Below are 27,689 nucleotides of genomic sequence, written 5' to 3' on the forward strand. Positions count from 1 at the left end.
GAGAGATGCTATCAGTATATTCTCAGAGCAATACCCACTGGAAGATACACCAAGTAGGAGGACATAAAATAAGAACAAATGCCCTCTAGCAGAAGGAGCCCTTTGAAGTCACTGACTTTGCACAGGGATGAATTCTGTTAGCTACCCTATGGCAGAAAGAGTTCATATTTTATTAACCCTAATATTCCAAATGTGTTGCACACAGAGGTACTGAATAACAGCTTGCCCAGATAAATTAATTAAAAACAGGTAAAAATCAGTATCATTTTCTGAGGGGCCTGCTTTTAAAAGTTTGCAAAATATGTTAGCATCTTTAAAGTAATGAACATATGGCATTAATTTGAAGTCAGACAGACAGCTTTCATTTAAAAAGTGGAGGGACAACATCCTATGATAAACCATAATGGAAAAGAACAAGAAAAAGAAAATGTGTATAACTAATCACTTTGTCGTACAGCAGAGATAAACAACACTGTAAATCAACTATACTTCAATAAAGTATTTTTTTTTAAGTGGAGGGAATTTAAATTTATTTCTAATTTGAAAAGAGACAAACTCCAGAGCTTCCGATTTAATATCCTGTTTTAGCCTGAAGTATACTATCTCCCATTTTCCTACACATCAGTAAATAAGCCAAAATATGCTTTCAACATTTATATTACAGAGTCTCAAATGCCTTACAGTCATGTGAGGTTAGAAATTAGTGGCGTTCTCCCAAAACTATGAAATATTTGATGGCTTTTGGAATATTTTTTTAGATTATATCAGACTTTAAGTCTGGTTAACAGAACATTCCAATGTTTGAACACTTTGTTTGTGTATATAATTTCCTAGAATGAGGGACATGAAAATTCAAATAATGAAACATACTAGGAGTTATTTGGAAATATTAATTTAAATACAACACACAAGCATGATTTAAAAATCCCACTTTTGTGAAATTGTTCCCAAGAAGTATTTAACGATCAGTATGAGGTTTAATAGAGAAAGATACAATTAGATGTCTATAAAAATACAGGAATTTTAAAATTATGACATATTTTCATTCTTAGAAAGTTACACGAATGGGAAGTAACTTGTTAGTTATGGGAAGTTACAAGAGTGAGGTAAATTTGCAGATATTCCTCAGGCAAGAAGTCAGTGACATACTGGCAAGTTGAAAAAAACCAACCAAACATATGTTAGCATGTCACATTATTTACAAGCACACAGATGTGTATGTTCTCAAATTGATAACTGAGGTTACTTTTGGACTTAGAGTCATGTAAAATCTGAATCTACTTTTACTCACTACTTCTATCCTCTTAGACTTACTAAGGAGGACATTACAAACTTTAAAACTACTAGTAGAAAAAAATTACAGGAACTATTAAGCCATAAATCAGTTTCTCTTGCCTTTGGGGCTTCAGTTCCAGACTTACGCTCCCAACTCACTATGATGGAAACTATTTCTAAGAGATTCCTTCTTTTAACAGTGTCCAGAGAGCAAGGCAATGATGGAATTGGAGGCTCTCCAAGTGTATTACAGGCACAAGAAAGTGCCCCCGACACCCAGGGGCACAGAGCACCCCACTCCTGGCATTCTGATGGCACGAGAAAGGAAGACCAAGATCTTTCTTATAACCAGAGCCGCTACCAGCAAGTGCCTGTCACAGGCTCCAGAGAAGCTGACAGATTGGGACTGGAGTGGGTGCCTGACACAGTACTCAACCAAGAACAACTGCTCATGCTTCTGGGCCTTTTCAAATTTTCCAGATGGTCAGCTGATGATTATCATGGCTTTCTCCCTGTTCTTCCCCAATAAAGAAAATTTTCAATATTTTCCATTTAAAAACAAGAATGAAAGTTTTTAAAATTCCTAAAAAAGTACATTTATTGGCTGCAAGCTTCAATGCTACCAAGATCTCAATGTTCTTGCTCCCTCTGAGGAAACCGTAGATGGAGAGGGCACGGAAATACAGCGGGACAGGGAATCCCCTGGTGGCCCAGAGGCTAGGACGCCACACCCCACTGCAGGGGACTCAGGTTTGATCCCTAGTCGGGAAACTAAGATCCCGAAAGCCATGCCACAAGGCCAACGAAATTCCCCAGCCAAATAAACAAGCAACAAAAATAAAAAGCCACAGTGTGACATAACTCTAGAGATCAGACAGGTAAGTTCCAGGCCAAAACCTCCCAGGTACATTGGTGGATGTATTCAACGCATCTATTTTAAATAGCTTGAGAAGGCAAAAACAAGGCCCTTATGTACCTTAGGAAAAAATGTGAGCAATATTGCTTGTGCCAAAGTAAAATTTTTATTTTAATAAAGTGAACTGGTTAGTAACTAAACACAAGACTTAAAAAAAATTTTTTTTGCAAAGATTGAGACTGAGAGGACATTCTATATCCAAGTTAGAATCACAGGCAATCAGACCTGGGAGGGACTCAGGGACTCCAGAAACATGGCTGATCCCATCACTGTTTAAGAACCAGAAAGGTTAAGAGAACTGCTGCGGGTAGAAGAAGAGATGAGACTGACGAACTCTCTCCATTATATCCTGTTGCCTCCAAGAAATTGAGAACAACTAAAAGCAATCAGATTTAAAATATGTTGAGTCCAAGAAAGTACTGAAAAATCTCATTCTGGACTTGTTAGTAAAGACTTAGAGGGGAAAGAATACAAGCCCTACAAAATTTAAAACAGCTTTCATCTATTTTGGGCTGACATGAATTCTTAAAAATGAACTGCCCTCACCACAGATTTTCTCGTTTTGTAATTCATTCACTTGATACTGTCACTCTTTTATAATGATTACTGGGCTAACTCACGAACAGCCCTAAAACAAAAGGAAAAAGGGAAAGTTGTATACATAAGTAATCTAAAAGACTATGCTGTCAATAAGACATGGATAAAAAAATAAACATTCTGGTTGTCTTGAAACAACCTTCTTGGACAGAGATATGTATGACCAGAAACTGGAGCCTGCCATGCTAACCTTCCATGTAGCGGGCAACATTCTTTTGTGGACTCAGGCGGCGGCTGTCAAAGGAGTCCTTTGTTCCTGTGAGCCTTACCTGGGGTAGTACGCCGTGTAGTTCATGAAGAGCTGGGTGCCCGCGGGGTAGTACGCTGTGGAGGGCTGCAGCGCTCGCGGGTTCAGGAGCACTGAGGGCTGGTAAATGGCAGCTTCAGTAGGAATAACTGCTGCGGGAGCTGGAAATGTGTAGGAGGGAGGGGACAGGCCTAAACAAACAGAGAGAGACCTTGAGATATATTAGTGATATCGACACATGGAAGCACTGAGGCCATGAGGTCGCCCTTCCATACACACATTTGAAAGAAAGAGACCAGTTCTGTATACCATCCCAAGCAACTGCCTTTTGATTACATAGATAATATGTAGGAGCAATCTCAAATCTCACACACTCCATCTACCTAAAGAATGGTTCTTAGCTTGAAATTTGGGGGAAAAAAAACAGTTCCAAGTGGACTTTTAAGTCTTCTCAAAATTTCATGACACATTTTTTTTTTTTTTTAACCCTGCTCCTAAGTGCAAGAAACCACAAACTCACTCTTTGAGGAAAGAAACATGGGACAGACTGACATCTCGTGTAGCTTCAAACTAAAAGCTTTCTTTTTTTTTCCCTTTTGAGAGCTATACTGCCAGTATGGAGAGAATTCGACTCTACAGCACAGCATGAGGACAGTCAGGGTAAAATACTATTCATCAGGACCGTGTGCTATGCCAAAGCATAGACTGTGACAGAGCAAAGTGACCTAAAACAAGCAGATTATCTCTGTATTGTGCACACTTCGAGGCACCCAGAAGATAGGTTTTCAAAACTAATTGACATCTTCAGACCAGTGCAAAAAAAAAGAAAAAAAGTCAGATTCCTTGAAAAAGAACCCTGAAGAAATAATATGTGTAAGTCTTCCTGAGAGGCAGCTGATGAAAAGTGGATTCAGATTAGATTAGAAAGGACTGGATTTTTTGTCTTCTGGCTATGCAAAGTCTTTGAAGACAGCAACTCACTTAAGTCAGACCACTTGCTGGTCCCCAGCTTTAATGTATGGGATGAGCACCACTCTCCAGGACATCTGCACCCAACAGCAGAGATAACCGAGCGGTGGCCTGAATGTGGGGTCCCTGACTTCACTTTGCAAACCTAGGATCACCTAATATATTTTGCAAACAGCTGAGGCCCAATGGATAACTTTTCACATGAAAATCTCTACTGTCTTTGGCTCTTCTTAGAGGTTTCTGTATGTCTATGGAGATGAGTAAGTTAGCTGAATAAGGGTACACAAATCCGAGACCTGAGAGTGTCCTGGGGGCCTAGTGGTTAGTATTCTGGGCTTTCACTGCTGTGGCCTGGGTCAGTCCCTGGCTGGGGAACTGAGATCCCGCAAGCCAAGCAGTGCAGCCAAAAACAAACAAACAAAACCAAAAAACCCCAACCCCTCCAAACAAACCAAAAACCCAAGACTAACATATTGATCTCATATTCAATTTTGGGGTGCCTCCTTCATATCCATCAAAAACTGTTACATGTTAGATACCTAGTGTGTAGATAATTTTAAAATTATGATCCCTGGCCTAAAAAGTCCAGAGAAAGGGCAAACAGACCTGAGATGCCTAAGTCATAAAGCGAGGGTCATCTAAAGTGAGTTGGCAGAAAAAAATAAGTGTAGTAGAACAGGCATCCCTGGAGAGAGAAATGGCAACCCACTCCAGTACTCTTGCCTGGAGAACTTCCACGGACACAGGAGCCTAGCAGGCTACAGTCCAACAGGTCGCAAGAGTCGGACATGACTAAGCGACTCAACCACCAGAACAAGCATAAGAGATGCAAAAATTGGTTCTAATTTTTTTAAAGTAGCAAACTCTTCCACTAAAATGACAAACAGCTGAATTTTAATTAAAATCTTTAGAAGGTAGTAAAAATATGGAAGTAAGTTTTTATGTAAAAATGCATTTAAATTTTGAAAAATTATTATTTTAGGGTTTGTGATGGGGGAAAGAGAAATGCAAGTCTTATGAAGCCTGTAATGACCATTTTTTCCACTAGGAAGAGAGAAGTAAAAATGTATCACAGTAAAAGAACTGGGGTTATAAATGATGGAGAATTTCCCTTATCTTACAATGCTTGATAGATTAGCAATAAAGGAAACTGTAAAAGTTACTGATATTATCAGTGGTTTATGGACAGGAAACACACAACAGATTGCATTAAGATATCCACTTCAGCCCAATAAGAATGTTTTAAACTTTATAGTCATTAGTGATCAATTCTTAGATATTCACCAACAGCAAGCAGCAGATAAATGGAATATTAGCATTTAGGAATTCCAAGGGCAATAAAGGATTAAGCCCTACCAAACGTTCTATGAAAAATAGTTTATCAAATAGGTTTATTGGTATGGATTCCTCTTTACTAGAAAGTGATGTCTTAACACTCCACATTTTATTGGAATCAAGCACACCATCCAGTTCACTTTCTTAGTTATCTTTGGACTATACTTTGAATGCTACATTCTTTAAACATACCCAACATACTTCCTAAGAAAAAGTCTTATTCAAAACTGAAAACTTTGTCAGGAAATTCAAGTTTTGAACATCAGATCCCCAAAGGTTCCTTAGTCGTGAACCGGAAGTTGGTCTCCATGCTAAAGGGCTTATTCCTCTCAGACAGGATTCCAGATGGCTTGCACCCAGGTGCCAGTGAGCAACAGCACGGCCTGATTTAAGCACTGATCCTGTGATCCAATGGTAACTTTGGCTAATTCATTTACGCATTTTAGTTTTTACTAAGCTGCTCATTCCAGATATCCCGGAGAGCAAGAGAGATGCTCTTCAGGTTATCTTTCCCCCAAAATACTTAATGCTCAAAAAATTAAAAATTCAAAATGGGCATCAAATCACCCTTTGCTTTAAAAAAAAAAAACAAAACCCACAATATGTTGCGGGAAAAAAACAAAAAGGATCTGTTATATTTATTTTACCTTTAAATGCGTATTAAAATATCTACATAGCCAGGTTGCCTCCCAGAGTCAGTGCTTATCTTGAGCACACTAAGCTTCAGAAATCAAGTGCTTATCACTGGAAAAGCAAGAATATAATTTGAAAGGAGGTATATGTAGCATCTCTAATTATGGGTGTCCACAACCAAGGTCTTAAATGATTACCAGATACTACCGATTCCAGATGGGAAAGCCTTATGTAACCACCTCACCTGCCTTAGAAAGAACCAGGGGCACAGAAAGTTATGAAAGCAGCTTAAGCACCTACCAGCATACAGCGTAGAATAGCGCCAAGACCCAAGAAAAACTTACATGGTAACTTACATGGCGGTGGGGATAAGCCATTTCGATTTAAAGTGCCCCCCATTAACACAAAGTTCATCTCCTCAGCTGAACACTGAAAGACTTCAACATATCTGTCCTTCATGGTTTTTTTATGACACTTCTGTGCAGCCATAAATGCTCTGTCCGCAGACTTCATCTGGATAAAGGCATCTCCTGACGGGCGGCCCTGAGCGCGTAAGGAAGAATAAAAACAAAAGGAGACTGTCTCCTTCAACAAGGAAGTGGTTGCTTACAAAACATGCACAGTGACAATCACCCATGGTACAGACATTTTAGCCACAAAATCTGGGTGACAGTAAGATCTACTGAAACCTGACTTATGTTTCATCACCTAATCAACAGAATTGCCCACAAAACCTTGAAGAAATAAGTTTTGAGAGCTCATAGCTGAAAGTGATCCTTTTTGGGTTTTTATCAACTAGAATTAGATTTATGGGTTTTTGAAAGGGTCTCCTTGTGACTGCGGTTTCAAACTATAGGATTGTACACTGGGTTTTTCCCTTTCTGAAAAATCTGATTAAATCTCACTCAACTGAGAAAAGCTAGTAACAGAACCAGTATTAGAGCCTTACCCATCCTCCTACATGAAAATGAACAAACCAGTGTTCTCTATGGGCTCTCAAGTCTGTCCCTCACTGACCTGTAACATCCCTTTTCCTCCTCCCTGAAGCCTGCCTAGATTGGGGTGTGGCCTGTAGACAGGAAGAAGGGGAGGAGCTGGGGTTGCAGAGCATGGCGAAGGGTGGCCAGAGCTGGAGCACCAGCACTGCGCGGGAGCCCTTCTCTCACCTCTTCCTTTGGATCTCCATTTTAAACCTTGGCCAACAGGTATTTACAGACATTTCCTCTGTTACTAACAGCTTGCTAAAAATCCTATTTAAAACAAAGCTGGTGGATCTCTGCGACACAGGACCAGAATGCCTTAGTCTTATTTAGCATAGACATTTTATGGCAGAGAAAGAAAGATACAACTGGCTTATAAGACTCCTTTTTTTATTTTATGGGTTTCTTTAAAGTCTCTAAGGGACTAGTTATGGCAAATGATTACCATGCAAGTTACCATCAGAGTTACCATACCAGGGAAATTAAGGACACCAGGGAAACCCAGTCCAAGATGGAAAACTAACATCTTCGAGGCAGCTAAGAGCTTGTCCATCATCAAAGAAGCACTTCTCCCAGGTGCAATCACAGTAGGTCACAAGGGTCAATGAGAGGCCAATCTGTCCACGGTTATTAATCAAAGAGTAACAACAGCCCCTAGATTACTAGAAATGGTGACTCAGAACCCAAACAATTCTCTGGTGATGCTGAATTGTGGGGAATTTGATTCAAAAGGCCTCCCATCAGAGAAACATGCTGAAAGGAGTCCTAGTTGGATAAAAAGTTACATAGCTCAAAAGTGACGTGAGAGTGAGCACGTGTTAGTGTGGCGCATTAACAAGGGACTCAGTATCTTCTGGTTCCCTATACCCAGTGGCATGCACTTTCCAGTGAGACAGGACTATGGCTATGAATGTGACCCATCTTCATAAGAAAACAGAAAGTGGGAAACTAGCAGTTTAGAAAAAGTGGGTATTTCTAATACAAACCTATATTCAGACTATAATGCACAGAAAACATATTTTCAAAAATTAATACAACTTGGCTTTTTAATAAACAGTTCCAAAACGTTCATTAGAATTACATGCTATATGGGTATTTAGAGTTCTGTATGATAACACAATATACTGGCAAATTGCCCAGCAACTAATATAATTAATTTTATTTAAAGAGCAAGAGATACCAAGCCGAGACCTATTTTTAATACTCTTAGAATATATATTGCATACTATACGAATCTGGCTAGATTTTCCACAGAGGATTCTCAACAACTATGGCGCCAATGGTAAAGACCCGCCTGCCAAAGCAGGAGACGTAAGAGACGCAGGTTTGACCCCTGGCTCGGGAAGATCCCCTGGAGGAGGGCATGGCAACTCGCTCCAGTGTTCTTGACTGGAGAATCCCATGGACATAGGAGCTTGGCGGGCTGAAGTTGGGTGGGTTGCAAAGAGTTGGACACAACTGAAATGACTTAGCACACATGCAAATACACTAATACATTTGAATGTCTTTTATGATCACATACTGTTCCAAGTGGTATAGACACAAGTTCTTTCTGAGTTTGCACTCTACTAAATGTGATTTGATAGCTACATGAAATAAGCCATTTATAAATCATCTATGGATACAAAATACTTGGGAGCACAGACATGTTCATTGCTTTTAAATGTTGTCTATGATTGCTTTCTCACTCCAGCAGAATTCAGTAGTTGCAGTAGTAAAAATGCTGATAACGTCTTTTTCTCCGACCTGATGCTATTGATGACTTGGTGGACGTATGTGATAATGAAATCAGAGCTGAATCTGAATTACTGTACCAACTCCAGCATTCTTTCTGGAGCTCATCTTAAAAGATCTCTTGCATTTATAGTTAAATTTTTCCTGCAAAACTTACTATACAAACAGATGAACAATTGTTACTTGTTTACTGAAGAGTGTCTTTAATAAGAAGCAGCAAATCAGTTTTCCAGTAAGTGATTTTCTTACCTGGTGGTTCAATACCATGTGGACCCCATGAGTTCGGATATCGGTGGAAAACTCCCCCAGGAAGTCAAGGATATCCTCAATTGTGGCTGCATAGGGAAGACCTCGAAGGCGTATACAGTCTCTAATGTTTGTAGGGGGCACAAACTGCTGAGGTAGTACTGGAATAATGGGAGGGGTTGGAAGTGGAATGAGAGGAGCCGAGGAGAATCGATTCAGCACCTGTGCTCAAAGCAAAACAGAAGTCATTTAGAGCTTTGCTACTGCAATGCTGCCTGCAGGCCAGGGCTGGCGTCCCTGGGGAATGGCTAGAAATGCATCCTCTCAGCTCCACCCCAACCTGGTCCGTATGGGTCTGCAGTTTAACAAGATCCCCAGGTGATCAACCAGCATAGTAAAGTTTGAGAAGCACTCATAGAGAAAGTCGTTCATGGTTTTCAGCTGGGAGATTGTGAGCCCACTTTTGTTAGAGGCATTCTGAGGTATATGCCACACACAACACAATGAACTTAGATTAAGGACTTTTTTTTTCCCCCTCCCTCCTCATACCAACCCTCCTGGGTCATCTCAGTGCACCAGCCCTGAGCACCCTGTATCATGCATCGAACCTGGACTGGCGATTAGTTTCACATATGATAATATACATGTTTCAATGCCATTCTCCCAAATCATCCCACCCTCATCCTCTCCCACAGACAAATGCATCACTATCTGCTTTGAGAAAGTACTCAAGTCTGCTGCTTTTCAGGACATATTGTTAAAATGTGGACTTATGGACAACCCACTAGATTTCATTTCATTAAATAGTGCTGTCAATATTATCTTCACATTCCACCTCCAAACCCAAGACTATAAAGAAAACGACCCAGTAAAGGAACCACAGGTCAAATAGTGACTCAATTGCATTAAAATATGTCACATTTATAATGATATGTAAAGCAGAATGCCTGGATAACATAAACCTGAAAAAAAAATCTATTAGTGAAAATAAAAAATCAATTTCCATATGAATTCGAGACAGTGGCAAAAGAGAGGATCCTATCTTTTAAATTCATGGAATTCAGCTCTCTTGAGAATGGATGAGAGGTCAGGTACATTTTGGAATGGAGAAAGAATTGCTCCCAGGCAAAACTCATGTTACAAGGTTGTTGTCTACTTTTGTTGTAGTTTAGCGTATGCCTAAATGCCATGTGTGGAATCCCCAAGATTTCTGAGCCATTTACCACTGTAGCCTTTATCAGCTCATGCGGTGGTGGTCTATTCGCTAAGTCATGTCTGACTCTTGGGACCCCATGGACTGTAGCCCACCAGGCTCCTCTGTCCATGGGATTCTCCAGGCAAGAATACTGGAGTGGGTTGCCATTTCCTTCTCCAGGGGATCTTCCCAACCCAGGAATTGAACCCAGGTCTCCTGCATTGCAGGCAGATTCTTTACCGACTGAGCTATGAGAGAAGCCCAACTAGTTACCAGCTCATAACTAAAAATATAAGACAATCCATGAACTCCCCCCAGACTGCCCTAACTTCCTCACTCACAGCCTGTCCAATTGCTAGGTGAATAAGAGGTGACAATAATAAAAAGTAAACACAACACAGCCAAAGAGAAAGCAAGACTTTAAGAAAATATACAAACAATCCAGACACAGTACAAACATTAGGGGGAAGACCATGAATAGAAAACAAATGTGGTTATAAACAAACTTGGGACAGGAAATGGTCTAGCACCTACAGTACCTGCCAAATAGAAGGTGAGTAAAAAGTTCCTAAGTGATTATTAGTAACAAAGAAAGCAGAAAGTCTAAGACTACTTCAGTACATATTAAAATAAATTATTAGAGATGGGAGGCAGGAAAGAGAAAACTTCCCACTACACTCAAAACCACCTATGGCAAAGTCATAGAGATAGCACACTCTACATCCAAGCCAATAAACAAACAGTAGCTGGAGAAGACAGCGGCACCCCACTCCAGTACTCTTGCCTGGAAAATCCCATGGATGGAGGAGCCTGGTGGGCTGCAGTTCATGGGGTCATTGAGGGTCAGACACGACTGAGCGACTTCACTTTCCCTTTTCACTTTCATGCATTGGAGAAGGAAATGGTAACCCACTCCAGTGTTCTTGCCTGGAGAATCCCAGGGACGGGGGAGCCTGGTGGGCTGCCATCTATGGGGTCGCACAGAGTCGGACACGACTGAAGTGACTTAGCAGCAGTAGCAGCAGCAGCAGCCAAGGCTCTGGGGTAATACATTCTAGGGGATGATTTCCATGAAACAGTTCTTTTGAATTAAAGATCTAAAATAAAAATTTCACCCCCCGCCCTCTAGTTTGGGCAGGATGTTTTAAGCCTTGAACATGCTCAGCATATTTTAGAGATTCAGAATTTATGATACTCACTTTCAATAAGTACAATTGATTATACTACAAGTATGCTCATAGTTTAAGATTCAAGAGCACCAGTACAATAGAACACAGAGTAAATTTAACATTTCGCTTACATTTATTTGAGCACAAAAATCAGTCTGATATTCTAGCAGATGATGGTTCTATTTAACTTTGAAGAATTATTTTAAATCATTACAATGGGCTTTGCGAAGCTAGACAAAATCATTTTAGGAACTCACTGAAATAACGGTAGAGTCAGTGTCTGAACTGCTTGCAAAAAAGACCAAAGAAAATCACTGAAATGACTATATCCTACAATCGAATCAAGTAGAATAAGTTGAAGAGCCATGTGAAACAGTCTACATGATCTCAGGTGCAAAGCTAACTGACCCCTGAAGTGAAATGATCAGCTTGTAAGTCAAGAAGAACAGCTGAAAGGCTTGAGACCCTAGAGACGGTTTTATGCTCAGATCTTGGCATGTTTTCAGGAATTGACTGCTCCGTCCGTGTCTCAAAAAGAGTGCTCAATTCTGAAAGGGATGAACAGCAGCAGGACAAAAGGACACTTTGCACTCTCCCAGCAGCAAGAAAGTGATCAAGCCTTTTGGGAAATAAATTTGGCAAGACATTAAAACCTTATTTCCCTATATCCAGTTCTAAAGAAATCAATCAGAAACTGACCGTTTTATTAGCATGTCTACCTAGAAATTTCTAATGATAGGAAAAAAAAAAACCCTGGCACAATAGACTTCCTAAATGAATTATATGCTGCTGTTAGACATAGAATTAAAGACTGGATTTTTTTGTGTGTATATTAAGATAATAGTAGCTCTCATTTAGTTACAGAATAAGACTTTTTTCATGTGCTTTTACTTTCTGTAATTTCCAAATTTTATTTCCAAGTTTTATTTTAGCACACCAAATAATGTAGGATCCGAAATAATGAATAGAAATTATATTCAATGTCTTGTAATACCTTATAATGGAAAAAATCTGAAAAAGAATATATATATATAACTGAATTGCTTTGCTATATACCTAAAACATTGCAAATGAACCATATTTCAGTTAAAAAATAAATCAAACAAAAAGAGGATAGAAATAAGGCAAAGCCACCAACCTGCTGAACTTCAGCTGCTGTGCTCCGGAAGAGTTCGATGTATCTTTTACCCAACAAGTCTTTATGCTTCCTCAGTGCGTTCTGTGCGTATTCCTCGCAAGCAAAGAGGACAAAAGCATCCCCTGTGGGCCTACCATCCGGGTAGGTAACAAAGAGGATGCCTTCCTTCCCCCCAGTGATGGGGCAATGCTGTCCAAAGAAGGCCACCACTTCATCAGCCGTGGCCGTGAAGGGGAGCCCCCGCATGCGGACAATGACTTGGTTTTCCTTGGAGAGAAACTGGGCCACCTCATTGGATGTACCTGGGAACACAAACAGCAGGAAGCACAGGGACAAACGGTTAAAGACATCAACTTCACCAAAATTAAAATGATGAAATCTTCGGCAATGTCCTGAATTTATAATTAAGACCTGCACTACCCAAAGAATTCATAGTAACATTCCAGGAATCAGAACTAGCTTCCAATTAATTTGAAACTTTCCCCTCCACCCTTTTCAAAAACTGCCTCTCTTAATTGAGGAAAGTAGCAGTTAAATCATGGACCAACAATCATATTCTTGAAGAAGTAACTAGTCATGGTGGTTAAGGGCACAGACTCTGAAGCTAGAATGCCTGGGTACAACTGTGGCTTTATCATTTTCCAGGCTGTGACCTCAGTCAATTTTAATCTCTGTACCTCAGTTTGCTCATCTGTAAAATGGGAGTAAAATTACCTACCTCATAAATTATGAGAATAAGTGATTACATACAAAGCATTTAGTGATTTTTGTTATTGTTTTCCTAATTACTTATTAGGAAAGGTCCAAACATACTCAAGTAGAGAGGATAATGAACACATATGGCAGCTAGTTTCAACATTTATCAATACTCTGCTGAACATGAAGCATTTTGTACAATGCTGCCTTGTAGCAAATACTCAAATAAACACTCAGTCAACTTTGCCACCTGCGATGTACAATGTTACCTACTATGGAACCTCAGGACCATAGCTTTATCGTCAGGACTTCCAAATATACTTTATCCCCAATGAATATCAAACACTGGAAACCCTATTAAACTTGAAGTTTTTAATTTGGAAGCCTTGGTTTATTTCAAGAAATAAGTGCAAGATATATATCAGCAAATTGTATTAACAGAATGTTGTTACTACAAGTTTTACAGTTGTAAAGATTTTTATCAGGGATAAATAATAAAATTATAATGAAAGGGTATAAAAGTTCTCTGTATTTAAGTGAAAGCCACCTTAGCATATTTTGGCAATATGTGTCAAAAACCCTTAAGATGTCCATATTCTTTGATCTAGTTATCCCATTTTTAGGAATTTATCCTAATGAGTGGCACATACAGAGATACAAACATATCCACTGCAACATACTTATAGAGTGAAAAGTTGGGCAATGGGAGCTTGTTTCCAATACGATTGTTTTCATAAAAAATTATGGTAAATATAATTCCATGTGCGTGCTAAGTCGTGTCCAACTCTTTGTGACCCCATGGACTGTAGCCCACCAGGCTCCTTTGTCCATGAGATTTTCTGGGCAAGAATACTGCAGTCGGTTGCCATTTCCTTCTCCAGGGGATCTTCCTGACCCAGGGATCAACCCCTTATCTTGTGCCTCTCCTTATTGGCAGGTGGATTCTTTACCACTAGCGCCACCTGGGAAGCCCGGCAATGAGCACTGAGGAACACTGAGATATTTAAGAAAATATTCATAATATACTAAAAGGAGAAAGGAGATTAAAGCAATATGAGCAAAGAAAAACATCTGTTGGACAAACCACAGTTGACACTTTTTATGTAACTATTATTTTTAGGTTTTACAGTTACAAATCACTCCAGAATTAGATAAAGACTTCCTATTCCTACTTCTTTTTGACCATGTTACTTCAAACATCAGATATTCTAAAATACTAGAAGCCAGAAAGCTACCATGTTCCTCGCCACTGATGAGTTATGAAGTTGAGAAAAAAATTAGAAGCAGATATGCAACAATTCCAGGTATTCGGGTACAGCCGTTATGGCTGTTTGAAAGTTTTCAGACTATTTAATTTCTTTCATGAACTACTCTTTCCCTTTGTACATGACTTTACATGTACCCTTTGGCCTTTGTATAAGTATGTTTAATTGCGATTTAACTACATTTGGTTGACTTAAGCCTTAGGACAAGTGTTACACAGTACACTACCTGATACTATTGGATATTTCTTCCTTCTATCAAAAGAATAAAAGTCAACTCCCATGTTTCATTGGGAGTAAAAAAACATTCACGATTATATTTATCTGCCTTTGGTATATAAGCAAAATTTTAGATCCTTCTCAACACAGCCACATTGTATGAAAAGGTACTCACCACCAGCAATTTTAAGAAAATCTTCACCTGTTGCTTTGTAAACCTAAGGAAAGATAAAAGGAAATGAAATGCAGTTTCTGAGCCTTCTGATGTGCACACTCGTTCAAGACGCCAGGCTTGTCAGGCATCACCTGTCAGGCTGAGCACGTACCTCGATGTACCGGCTCCCCATGTGGTGCTTGTGTCTCTGCAGAGCTAGGTCTCTGTGCTCCTCGCTCACAAACCTAACCAGGGCTTCTCCGTTCCTCCGACCCTGGGCATTCAGACACAGTGCTGCACCGCCCCTTTGAAAAATAACCGAACAGAAAACAATGGGGGAAAAAAAATAACAGTGAGGAGGAAAATGACACAACATCTATTTATCCCCTTGGGACTGTTAAGTCAAATAGAGATTAAGGAAAACCAACTTGGCAATATTGAGTCCTTTGAAGAATCTTGCAATATCTTGATCCGAAGACTGCCATGGTAAACCTCGTGCCCTGACTACTGTGTTGTCATCAATAAGTTCCATCTTGCTGCTGTGGATCAAGCAGAACTTCAGCTCACATGATTAACACTAGGCAGTCTGACCTACTACCCCTCCTAAGACAACTGGCCTATCTGCACTTGCGCTATTCTTCATTTGGAGTTCAGACAGACTTGTCATCTGCTCACTGTACTTCATAACTTCAAAAATTCTCTGGGTATATAGTTCAAAGTATTCTTTAGGTGGGTAACTTCACAAAGGCAACTGCCTATGCAAGTTCAGCACGGCCTGCTCACCCAGCAAACCACCTATCAGCTAAGTTGCTGCTTCCTTGTTCTCACAAGAACCCGAGATCAATTCAGAGGAAGAACAATCCTCCCAACACCCTGATGGCCTGTAACTTCCTAGAGCTGAGAAGCATAGGTTTAAATCCATTCTCTCATCTGGCCAGTACACCAGTGGGGTTTAGATCCAGCTTGACCACAAAAACTTAAGATTCCCATAAAGCTGGTAATTAACCCACATCAGTAATGCGTGCACGTGGTCAGAAGCCTGCCATTAAAATATCTCCCCTATCAAACAGGGAGGCATCAGAGTGTTTATGAAAATGCTTGGGAGTTCCCATACCTTAATGAGTCATTTGTAAATCACCTGTTCTATATTTTGACATCTTTTGATGTTCTATTCCTCCCATATTTTTATTTTCAGTACTTTGAGGACATTTTCTTAATGAGTCACTTTTCCCACAACTAAATAGGCCTCAGTGTCTCTCTAATGGGCAAAGATGTCAGAAGTTTCTGCTCACTTCAGGCACCAAGTAATCTCATGCAAGCCAGTGCAGTGATGTACAAATAGGTCTACCTGTGATCACAAACAAAGATGCCACCATTTCATACTTCTCCCCAATTATTTCCTGTGCTTTAAAGTAGGAGCTGATAGAACATACTTAAAATTATCTCAGTAAAAACCTTGTGAACTCTTTTAAGCCCTGTGATTTTTCCCCCTTGGAAATTTTCCAGTGAGGATGGACAGTTCAGAGAGGCTAAAATCAAAATCACAGATAGGAACACAAGAGGTCCCTAAGGTCATAGTGACTAAGGATACAAATATTTCATTAAATGTTAATCCCAACAGCCAAGCACACTTTAAATCACAATCTCCTTTAATGAATGACGTAATAGTAGAAAATGGATAGCCAAAAGGGTCAGTAAAGTCACTAAAATATAAGGGGAGTTAAAACCACAATATGAATACAAACACATTGAAAGACTCCAATGGAGTAGTATGCAAGTACTTACCAAGTGCCACTTTCAAATTTGTAATTTACTCTCTCTGGATCTGAAAACCTGTGATCTAAAATGAGAACATACAAGTCATCCGTTAAGCTGGAGAGAAAGCTATGAGTGCGTGGGTGGGGCAGAACATGTCTCAGAAGCACAGGTGACAGAAAGTGGATGGGATCAGATTCTAGGTCCCCATTGTTTTAACACCAATACTTACTATAAGGGTCTGAAATCATTGCTAAGATTATATTTCCCATATCTTCAACTTGAGATGCTCCATACCGGGAGGCTGAACTATTCTTCTCAAAATTTAAACCTGGGAAATTCAGTTAAGGAAATCTTTTGGGGAGGTAAAATGAGCTTGCTTTTAACCCCAAATTAAACTGTCATGGAGCCAAGACGTAAAATGCATCTGGATTGAAAATTCTTTGAAATCTCAGAATAGTTGCTTCCCATCAGTCTGGACTTCATCCACAGTTCCTGAAGTATCCAATTGCCCCTTTGGACTAAGATGGCCAAATCAATTCTGTCCTGAGGAATAATACCAGGAATAAAATGTTTATTGAGGGGTAGCGAATGCATGAATAATGAACACTTTACTGTCAAACCATGAAGTATACAGTGAAATTAACAGAATCCCTACCTTACCTTTACAGCACATACCGGCAACAACCATGCTGACCTAAAGATATAGTTACATCTACCAAAATCACAAGGTATTGAATGGCTTTAAGCCTAATGTTCAAAAACTTTTCAGATTACTGACAACATTGTATCTCTGATACTATTTTTATCCTGAACTCCTTTTTACAAGATTTTTGGAGTCCCACAACACAGCTATCTTAGATGGCAACAAATGCTTGTCTTTTCAGAGTAGATGTGTAGAAACAACTCAAGTACTCAGGGCCAACAGTGACCAATGTGACTTCTGATCAAATGAGTACACTGTCTGGATAAGCCAGGAAACACGGCTTTTAGGAAATGCATGGCTCAAGCTGTGTTGAAGATGCAACCAAAAGAGGTTTCTGCCAGGTTTTATGAATTTGCAGTCTAAAGCATGTGACTTTGTCAAAATAGTTACCTTAGAAAGCCAACAGTCATTAAAATGGTTCGTTTCTTTTATTTTCAAGTTTCAGGGCTATAGTCACTTTGTCATGAATTCACTGTTACAAGCTTTATAGTGTAGTACAATGCACACAACAAATAATACTATAGGACTACCTTTTCTCACGTTTAAAATGAAAACAGCCATCTGCGTGGTGGTTGTTAAAGTGTTTTATAAAAATGTTTTCTGACTGGTATTTTGTAATATGGGTAAAAAATGAAGACAAATATTAATAAAAGTAGGTGCCATTTAACTGTGAACAAAGAGGATACAATGTAAAAACAACTCAGAGATGTCTTTCCCACCAAGAATCATAGTCAGTCTTCTGAATGGGTAATATTCTTTTCTATTCTCAATTCAACATCCTTTTTTATTTCATTCCCATCAGCTTCCTCTTTCCCTTCTCCAGTAAAGACATTGCATTGCTTTTCCCCACACTAGGCAAATTCATTTTTCTGTTGTCTCTCACCAGTTATATTTCTCTGTAGTTAAAAATACTACATGTAGAAAGGCAACCATATGTTCCTTGGCAAATTACTTAACCCCACTAAACTTCATGCCATTTGTAAAGCCAAAGCTGTGATCACCTTTACCTTCCTGGACTTTTGTGAAAATTAAATGAGATAAAACAAGCTGAGGACACAAAGCAGGCATTTAATACTTGAAGCTCCCTGATTTTAGGTGACCAACTTTCATAACCCATGATAAGGACACTTTGAGAGGGTCACATTTATGACTAAAAAAACATCTGAACTCATCAGATGCCTATTTGTATACTCATAGGATAATCAAGCTAAAATGGTAGATAATTTCTGCATTCCCCCTGTAGCCTCACCCTTTAAATTAATCACCGAGTGATGAAATAAATGTGCTGCCCACTGAGGGATTAGAAAATCAATCCCCAGGAGATGTTCAAGCAACCGAGTAATGACCTCTGACCGGGGTCATTAAAATGATTGTCCTTGGTCAATCTATGACAAAGGAGGCGAGACTACACGATGTTGGAAACAGTCTCTTCAACAGATGGTGCTGGGAAAACTGGACAACTACTTGTAAAAAAATGAAATTAGATTATTCTTTAACACCATACACAAAAAGAAGCCCCAAATGGATTAACGACCTAAATATAAGACCAGACACAATAAAACTCTTAAGAGGAAAACATTGGCAGAACACTTTCTGACATAAACTGCAGCAGTATCATTTTTCGACCCATCTACCAGAATAATGGAAATAAAAACAAAAGTAAAGAAATGGGACCTACTTCAACTCAAAAGCTTCTGCACAGCAAAGGAAACAACAAAACAAAAAGGCAACCCACAGACTGGGAGAGAAAATTTGCAAATGATATGACTGTCAACAGACTGGTTTCCAAAATTTACAAACAGCTCATGATGCTTAACAACATCAAAACAAACAAGTCAATCAACAAATGGGCAGAAGACCTAAATAGACATTTTGCCAAAGGACACATACAGATGGCCGAGACACACGAAAAGATGTTCAACATCACTAATGTTTCACAGAAATGTGAATCAAAACTACAAAACCACAATGAGATATCACCTCACACCAGCCAGAATGGGTATCATCAAAAAATCCAGAAACAATAAATGCTGGAGAGGGTGTGGAGAGAAGGACCCTCCTACACTGTTGGTGGGAATATAAATTGATGCAGCCACTATGGAGAACAGTAGGGAGATTCCTTAAAAAAAAAAAAACTAAGAAACAGTGCTACCACATGACCCTGCAATCCCACTCTTGGCCCTATGTTCGTGCTTGTGCATACTGAGTCGCTTCAGTTGCGTCTGACTCTGTGTGACCCTATGGACTGTAGCCTACCAGGCTCCTCTGTCCATGGGATTCTCCAGGCGAGAATACTGGAGTGGGTTGCCATTCTCTTCTCCAGGGGAGCTCCCCGACCCAGGGATCAAACCCGAGTCCGTTTCCTGCATTGGCAGGCGGGTTCTTTACCACTAGCGCCACCTGGGAAGCCCCCAAACAGAACGTGCTTGTGTGTGCTCTGTTGAAGCGCTGAGCACGTATATTTGAGGAAAAACATGATCTGAAAGGATACATGCACCCCAACGTTCACTGGAGCACTGCTGACAATAGCAACCTGATAGCCTGGAAGCGGCCTAAATGCTCCTTAACAGAGGAATGGACAAAGAGGATGTGGCACATTTATACCGTGGAATATCCCTCGACCACTAAAAGAATGAAGTAATGCCATTTGCAGCAACGTGGAGGGGCCTAGAGACTGTCATACTGAATGAAGTAAGAGAAGGAGAACTACGGATGACATCCCTTATATACAGAATCTAAAAAGAAATGATACAAATGAACTTATAAAACAGAAAGACTCACACACTTAGAGAATGAACTTACAGTTGCCTGGACACACTGCTATATTTAAAACGGATAACCAACAAGGGCCTACTGTATAGCATAGGGAACTCTGCTCCATGTTACGTGGAAGCCTGGATGGGAGGGCAGTTTGGGGGAGAATGGATCCATGTATGTGTGTGGCCGAGTCCCTTCCCTGCTACCTGGGGCTATCACAACATTGTTTGTCTACGCCCCAATGCAAAATAAGCTTTTAAAAAAATGATCATCATTGGCAAACTGTACTGTATGTATTAATTCTGGGTCATTTTCAAAGAATGTAATGACAGGACAGAAAAACTGGAGCCAAAGGATGAAGATGATTTAGGAAGACAACTGCCCTAAGTTTTCTGGGGAGATGGGAGGGACTTGAAGAGCCTTTACAAAACTAAGAAATAAGAGCTGTGACTAGCCATAATGTATCATGTAAACTATGCCACCAATTGTCTGGAACCCTGCAATTCTTATAACACTTTCCCTCTTGTAAGGGCCTACAATGAAGTAAAGAGAAGCATATCCAAGAAACAGACCAATGCCATCCACCATAAAGGCAGGGTTTCTCAACCTCAGCATCAGTGGTATGTAGGGCAGATAAATCTTTGTTGGGAGTGGGGATGGTGTCTTGGGTACTATAGGATTTTTAGTACCATGCCAACCTCTACCTACTCCCAGTTTTAACAATTAAAAATGTCTCCCCCCGCCCAGAAGTCTCCAGATTTTTGCCAAGTGTCCCCAGGTGGGCAAAATCTAGCCCCAGTTGAAAAACATCATTAAAAGCTAACAGCTCCAAAGAGTGGCAACTTAACCCCTTACTACTGATTCAGAGAAAAGTTTTATATGTAGGAGATCATAACTGGTCAGAAAGTTTGAAGATATGTGACCAAGGAAACACTGCATAAGGCAGTTAGATGCTGTGGCAAAACTCCGATCAGCAGAGACACACAGACACACACCCTATACCTTAAGGAACATGGATGAAAACACAGCAAAAGGCAGCCCTTGACCCTCACTCAATTTTGGGGCAGCCCAGAGAAAAGTATGGCTTTCCTGTTTTTAAAGGGATTGTAAAGAAACAATGAGAAGAGATTGTATGTGGCCTCCAAAATCTAAAACATGGCCTCTCTAGCCCTCGAGTGAATAGGATTGCTAACTTCTGATTTGGAAAAATAAAATTGCCAAAAATAGAGAATGCTGCAGAAATATTTGCCACATTGTAACTTTCTATCCCAAAACAGAATTTTGGGGGGAAATTAAACTTTGAAGGAATTGGATGGGGAGAGTATGTTCCACTCAAACTAGTTTTTTCTCTTCTGTAAATGACAAGAGGCATAAGCCTTCTCACCTTTGCTCAGGTAACTCCCCTATAAAATCCTCTTATCTTCATAATCCTTTAACCAAATTAGACCATGGGTCACTCCCACTCAGCCCCAAAGCCTCCTTTAACTGCTCGAGGTCACAACCATCAATCTGAGTTGATTAGATACTATTTCTATACAATATTAATATGACTCTCGTCAACTCTACTTTGCATTTCCTAAGCACAGGTTTCCTTTCCTCTGATCTCTTTCCATCTACCACAGCACCTATTAACTTCTAAGATTCTACTGACATAAATGGTGATATTTATTAAACACCATTTTGTGCCAAACACTATTTCCTCCTATACGTTTGCAGTACCCCTGCCAGGTGGATAACAGTGAAACCAAACAGATGACGAAAGTAGGATGGAGAGCAGTTCTGTAACTCACTCAAGTTTTCCAGCTGGCAGGTGATGGAGCTGAAATTATCATACAGTTCTGACTTGACTATGTGTATGCAATTCGCCGCCCCGAGATAAGCAGCTCTGTTTAATTTGTTTTGAGCAACAGTTTGTGAGAAGCTTTCTAAATGCATATATGACATGTATATGTATGGCTGAGTCCCTTCATTGTTAACCTGAAACTACCACAACACTGCTGATAGGCTATGCTCCAATACGAAATTAAAAATTTAAAGTTTGAAAACCAACAAACAGAAAAGAGGACTAAGTGACTAAATTCTCTAGCAGGGGTCATGATCCTGTCTGAACTACAGTCTGAACCTGAGAATACTTGGATTACATGTAAGCAGACATCCTCTCAGTTGTACTAAAGCTGAGAAGGCATTTTATCTAGTTTAAGTCTAAAACCAACCTATGGAAACTACTTTTGGAATAATACATGTAATAAAATAATAATTAACAAATACATATATGAAAGCCAAGTGAAAAAGATCAGAAGTAACAACGTGAATACCCTGTTTGTGTAGAATAGATCTGCACCTGAAGAATTATTTTACCGAACGCAACTTTTTGAATTAAGAATGTGTTGTAGACATTTGGCTAACCTGGTTCCGCATAACATGTCCCAACATGTTTCCCTTCAAGTCATCACACACCAGGAAGATCAGCAGCTCTGAGCTCCTAGCAACTTTTAAAAGTCACCCAACCTCCTGCATGCCCAAACCACCCACTCACCCACACCACTGTCTTCGGAAGATTCATTCAGTTTTGAGTAATTCTTACCAGAATGTAACATGAATAACACATACAGGAGAGTGAGAAAAACACATTTAGTACCGATTCTTTCTCCTATCAATTCATAATTATATACTGAATGACCTGCTACGCGTCTGATCTTGAGGGAAGGAAAGATGAGTCTGTGCCTCCTGATTTATGGTTCGTCATGCAACTTAGTCATTCTGCCCTCGAGGCGGCCACAACAGCACCAACAGGCTTGGCCAGCTCTACAAATTAGACACGCTGTGAGGAAACGCAGAAGGTAAAGCCAGACATGTGGGAACAAAACGAGCATTTCAGGCTACAGCTGAGCTAGGGCTGCATTTACACAGAACTCGGAGACGTTCAGAGACCTCGTTGGTAGTTGAACAGAGGGTGCCACGTCGATGAAACAGATTTCAGGACTTAACCCATGCTTATACTATCTGAGGGCAGAATTCAGAGAGGAATTTTACAGAGCACATCAGTATCAATTGATCCATTCAAAAGAAGTTCCCTTTTCTGATGGCCTGAAAGGCGACACATTTCATTTCAGAACACTCAATTTTCCCTGGTAAATAGCATCTTTTTAAAACTAGTTTAAAACAAGTTTTTAGTTTCGAATAGAAAGCACACATATAAAACAAAGGCATTGTGGAGCAACTAAATTTAAACCATGTTAAAATTTCATCACAATTTAAAATTCCAACTCAAAGCCATTTTTCATTGCCATTAAACAGTAGCCCCCCACCTCCTCCCAAAGACAAAGTTTGCTTCTTACCCTTCTACTGTTTACTTTTTTATAGTCTAACACAGCTGCCTATATTGCCAGACATTTTTCAATAAAATGCCTGTGCTAAAGGAACAAAGGAATAGACCACAAAAAAGTTGAAACAGTGCTCCAAATAAGAACTGAATTTCCTATAATTATGTGAAGAAAAAATGGGAAAGTGATAAATTACCCTTATATGAGTTGCATAATTTAAAAAAACGGGTTCTAGGGAATTCCCTGGCAGTCCAGTGGACAGGACTCTGTGTTTCCACTGCAGGGGGCACAGTTCAATCCCTGGTCAGGGAACTAAGATCCCTCAAGCCACACTGAGTGGCCAAAATAAAATAAAATAAAAAAATGAAACAGGTTGTATAAATAATCTGCTATATTTTAAAGTAAGCTTTGAAAGAAGCAAATAAGAATGCCACTATAAAATAATGTAAGATTAAAAGCAACAAAGACTTTTTTTATAATAAATGCTGGGGAACATATATCTGCAGTTTTAACTCTTCCGCAGAAGCCTACACTTTCTAAGAGGGAGAGAAAAATGAGATTCATCCTAACAACTATTACTTCAGGAGGTATTATTGTTAACAAAAGCACAGAACTGACAAGTCAGTTATACCTCTGAAGAAATAAGCTGGAAGTAGGGGCCAAAGCAAAATAAAAGAAAAATTTCTACCTTAGAAAAAGACATTTATATGGGATAAACAAATTAGGAAAGACAGACTCCATGATAATGTTTTCCAAAGCCTTCTACAACAAAACAACTATCCTAGAATTCCCAAACTCACATTTTAAAAGTAAACTATTTTGTAATCAAAATAAACCACATAAAATTAACATAACAACTCTGAGTGCTGGCCAAGAATATACAGCATTTCCAGTCACTTTAACTTATTACACACCACAAACCAGACTACTGGCTGATTTGGCTCACATCATGGCTGTGTGGTGCCAAATATAATTTCTTCCCCACTTCAGCTAACAAGGTCAACTAGTAACCCAGCTTACCTAGGTGATATTTTAAATCCCTTTCATATGCAAAAAGATACCAGGGAGGACTCAGCATTTGCCTCTATTTTTTTAAGAAGGGCAACGAAGGTGTGTGAAGGTGTGTGCGACCACAAAGATCCAGTTCAACTAATCATAACAAACAAGTGGACTTCCCTGGTAGTCCAGTGATTAAGAATCTGCCTGCTTATGCAGGGGACACAGGTTCTGCTCTAGAAGATGCCACACGCATCAGAGTAACTACGCCCCCGAGCCTCTACCAAGCCTGTGCTCCAGAGGCCACACTCTGTAACAAGAGAAGTGACCACAATGAGAAGTCCAGACACCGCAACTAGAGAAAGACTTCTCGCAGCAACGAAGACCCAGCGAAACCAAAACAACATTTTTTAAAATGAAAAACCAAATAAGCCACCATATTACCCAGCAATACCACTTCTAAGGCATAGACTCTGAAGAAACCAAAACTGAAAAAGACATGTGTATTTCAATGTTCATTGCAGCACTATTTACAACAGCTGGAACATGGAAGCAACCTAGATGTCCATCGCCAGATGAATGGATAAAGTTGTGGTACATATATACAAGGGGATATTACTCAGCCCAAAAAAGGAATGCACTTGAGTCAGTTCTAATGAGGTGGATGAACCTAGAGCCTATTATACAGAGTGAAGTCAAAAAATCAAATATCATATATGAATGCATATATATGGAATCTAAAAGGATGGCACTGACGAACCTGTTCAAAGAGCAGCGATGGAGATGCAGACATGGAGAACAGACTTATGGACGAAGGGTGGGGGAGGAGGGAGAGAGAAATGGAGAGGGGAGCATGGTTGCACATAATTAACATAAGTTGATAAAGAGCCAATGGGAATTTGCTGTATGACTCAGGGAACTCAGACTGGGGCTCTGCGGTAACCTGGAGGGGTGGGAATGGGCGGGAGGAGACTCAAGAGGGAGACATCCGTACACCTATGGCTATTCATGTTGATGTATGACAGAAATCAATATTGCAAAACAATCAATTAAAAATAAATATTATAAAAACAAGCACATAAGCGCAGAATGAACCACATTCACATACACTATTTTACAATGAAGAAACTAAATTAACCCTTAAGTTTACCTGTACTAACATGTAGCTGACATGTGAAAAGGCCTATACCCAGTCTCACACAAGGTTAGAAAAAAATATTTAGGTGTAAAATAGTTTAGATAAGGTCCTAAATCAATAAGGAAGTCCTTTTAGTCATTGGCAGCTGGCTTTCTTTTCCATGACTCTCAACAACCCAGCCTACACTGGAGTGCGCGCGGTTGGGCAGACAGTGGCTGAGTGGCACAGTCTGAATAGTGAACCACAGCACTATTCCTTACAATAGTTACGCGCATTTCAAGGTGGGGAAACTGAGGCTGCAGGTCCAGTAAATTCACCCCCAGGAAATCGGACCCCAGAGCTCGTGTTCTTAGCACTCTGCCAGTAAGGCTATTACGTCCATCTTTAATATATGGGAAAAATAGGCCACTGTTACCGTGTTAGTAGCACGCCCACACAAACATGTATGGTTCACTCTCATCACGAAGTGGTGAAACACACACACAGAAAGACACACTCCTGCTAACACTTGGATGGACAGACAAGAGTGGTTTAGTGATTTTTCTTTTTTTACTGTGATGTTGTAAAGCTGCACTAGTGAAATGGCATTTCCTAATAATGTCAAACAGCATATATGGATGTAATACCCTACAACTGGATTGAAATTTTACAAAATTAACTTCTCTTTCCCCCTGAATATTATAGTCTCAGGAAACAGAATATAAATTTATAAGGGAGATAACCTATTTAAATAGGCAAACCCATGCTCAAATCATCTTTACAAATTCTAGAATTTTATCCCCTAGTTAACAAGCAGGATGTTTGCAATCAGACTCAGGTTCAAATGCTGCCATTTCTAACTTAAAACCTCGAAGTGTCAGTTTCCCTAGCTATAAAAAGCGGGCAATACTTCCTCCACTGGGCTCTTGGGAAGCTATTACTGGGATAAACAATAAACTCCAATCGACAGTTCTCTACTTTCACCTGCTCTCTGGAAAAGGCCATACTTCATTTAAAATGAGTTCTCAGTAAAGGCTTGGTAAAATGAAATAAACAGTGGTAAAGGTCTCGATTAACGAGAATAAATCAGCTCATGAATAGCAAAACTAACAAATACGTTAAGAAACCAGGAGGAAGTAATTCCACTCAAGATTGTGGGGGAAATAGGTTTGTTCTTAAAAAACAAACAAACAAACAAAAAAAAAAACAGGTAAGTCATACAAACAGCCTCATAATCAAAATGGACTTTCAGCAGGGGACAAGTAGAATTAATTTCTCCCAAGGGATCTATGATAAATTTCTTCCTTTAAAAAAAATTACATGGGCCCCAATTCCTATCATCACACCCTTACCACTTCACCTGATTACAAAATGCCAGCCATAGTTCACTTGCTAAGTGAGGTCTTCTCTCTTACTTAGGACTGCATAACTCAAAAAAGCAGGTAACAAAGTTGCAGCTGGAAACACTCAGAGAGGCTCTAACATTAACTCTAGCAGTGGTTTTAGAACCAACACAAAGACAAGAGAGGAAAAGAAGTGCTAATGGAAGAACCAGGACTGCATACAAGAAACGCCTAAACCTTTTATCAAAGCGGTCATACTGCTTCATCTACATCCAGGTTCACAAAGCTTTCACTGGCAAATACCATAAGTAAAAGTGAGGCTTGAGGGACCTTCCCTGGTGGCCCAGTGGCTAAGACCCCACACTCCTAGGTTTGATCGGTGGTTGAGGAACTAAAGAAGGACTTCCCAGGTAGCTCAATGCAAAAGAATCCACCTGCCAATGCAGGAGACTGAGGTTTGATTCATAGGTCAGGGAGATCCCCTGGAGTAGGAAATGGTCACCTGCTCCAGTATGTTTGCCTGGAAAATTCCATGGACAGAGGAGCCTGGTAGGCCACAGTCTATGGGGTCGCAAAAGAGTCTGACACAACTGAGCACACACACGTGCCTGAAATGGAGCCTAACAGCTTTATTCATAATTCACCTGTTTATTGCAGTCAAATATTTCCGATTTTCAGTCCTATGGTATTTGGGGGGGGGGGAAAAACCCACAAAATTGCCAACAAATAGTTATGGAGCTAGAATGAAAAGGAATGACAGAAAAAAATAGTCAGCATAGCATATTAACCATTCACCTAAAGGTCAGATAATGCAAAAATTATATAAAGGTATATAGAAATTGAGTATGGAGCATAATGTGTAGGTAATACAGCATGAAGTGAAAAGTGAAAAGTGTTCATTGCTCAGTTGTGTCTGACGCTTTGCAA

The 27,689-nt window shown here is 39.8% G+C and overlaps 1 protein-coding gene across 6 annotated transcripts in view; it reads right to left on the reverse strand.

Moving 5' to 3' along the window:
• ESRP1 (epithelial splicing regulatory protein 1) overlaps positions 1 to 27,689 on the reverse strand; it is a 58,666-nt gene that overhangs the window by 22,580 nt on the left and 8,397 nt on the right. For 3 of the 6 annotated variants that reach the window (XM_005215673.5, XM_005215674.5, XM_005215672.5), the window contains exons 5-13: positions 16,753 to 16,851; positions 16,551 to 16,605; positions 15,194 to 15,304; positions 14,938 to 15,070; positions 14,787 to 14,829; positions 12,435 to 12,736; positions 8,936 to 9,154; positions 6,317 to 6,515; positions 3,058 to 3,226 (exon numbers count right to left, since the gene is read on the reverse strand). In XM_005215673.5, the coding sequence (XP_005215730.1) occupies positions 3,058 to 3,226; positions 6,317 to 6,515; positions 8,936 to 9,154; positions 12,435 to 12,736; positions 14,787 to 14,829; positions 14,938 to 15,070; positions 15,194 to 15,304; positions 16,551 to 16,605; positions 16,753 to 16,851 (1,330 nt within the window). The remainder of the gene's footprint in view (positions 1 to 3,057; positions 3,227 to 6,316; positions 6,516 to 8,935; positions 9,155 to 12,434; positions 12,737 to 14,786; positions 14,830 to 14,937; positions 15,071 to 15,193; positions 15,305 to 16,550; positions 16,606 to 16,752; positions 16,852 to 27,689) is intronic. The other 3 variants (NM_001193002.1, XM_025001695.2, XM_010812233.4) reach the window with 2 other exon arrangements.

Source organism: Bos taurus, chromosome 14, assembly GCF_002263795.3.
Source record: "Bos taurus isolate L1 Dominette 01449 registration number 42190680 breed Hereford chromosome 14, ARS-UCD2.0, whole genome shotgun sequence".
Taxonomy (NCBI): domain Eukaryota; kingdom Metazoa; phylum Chordata; class Mammalia; order Artiodactyla; family Bovidae; genus Bos; species Bos taurus.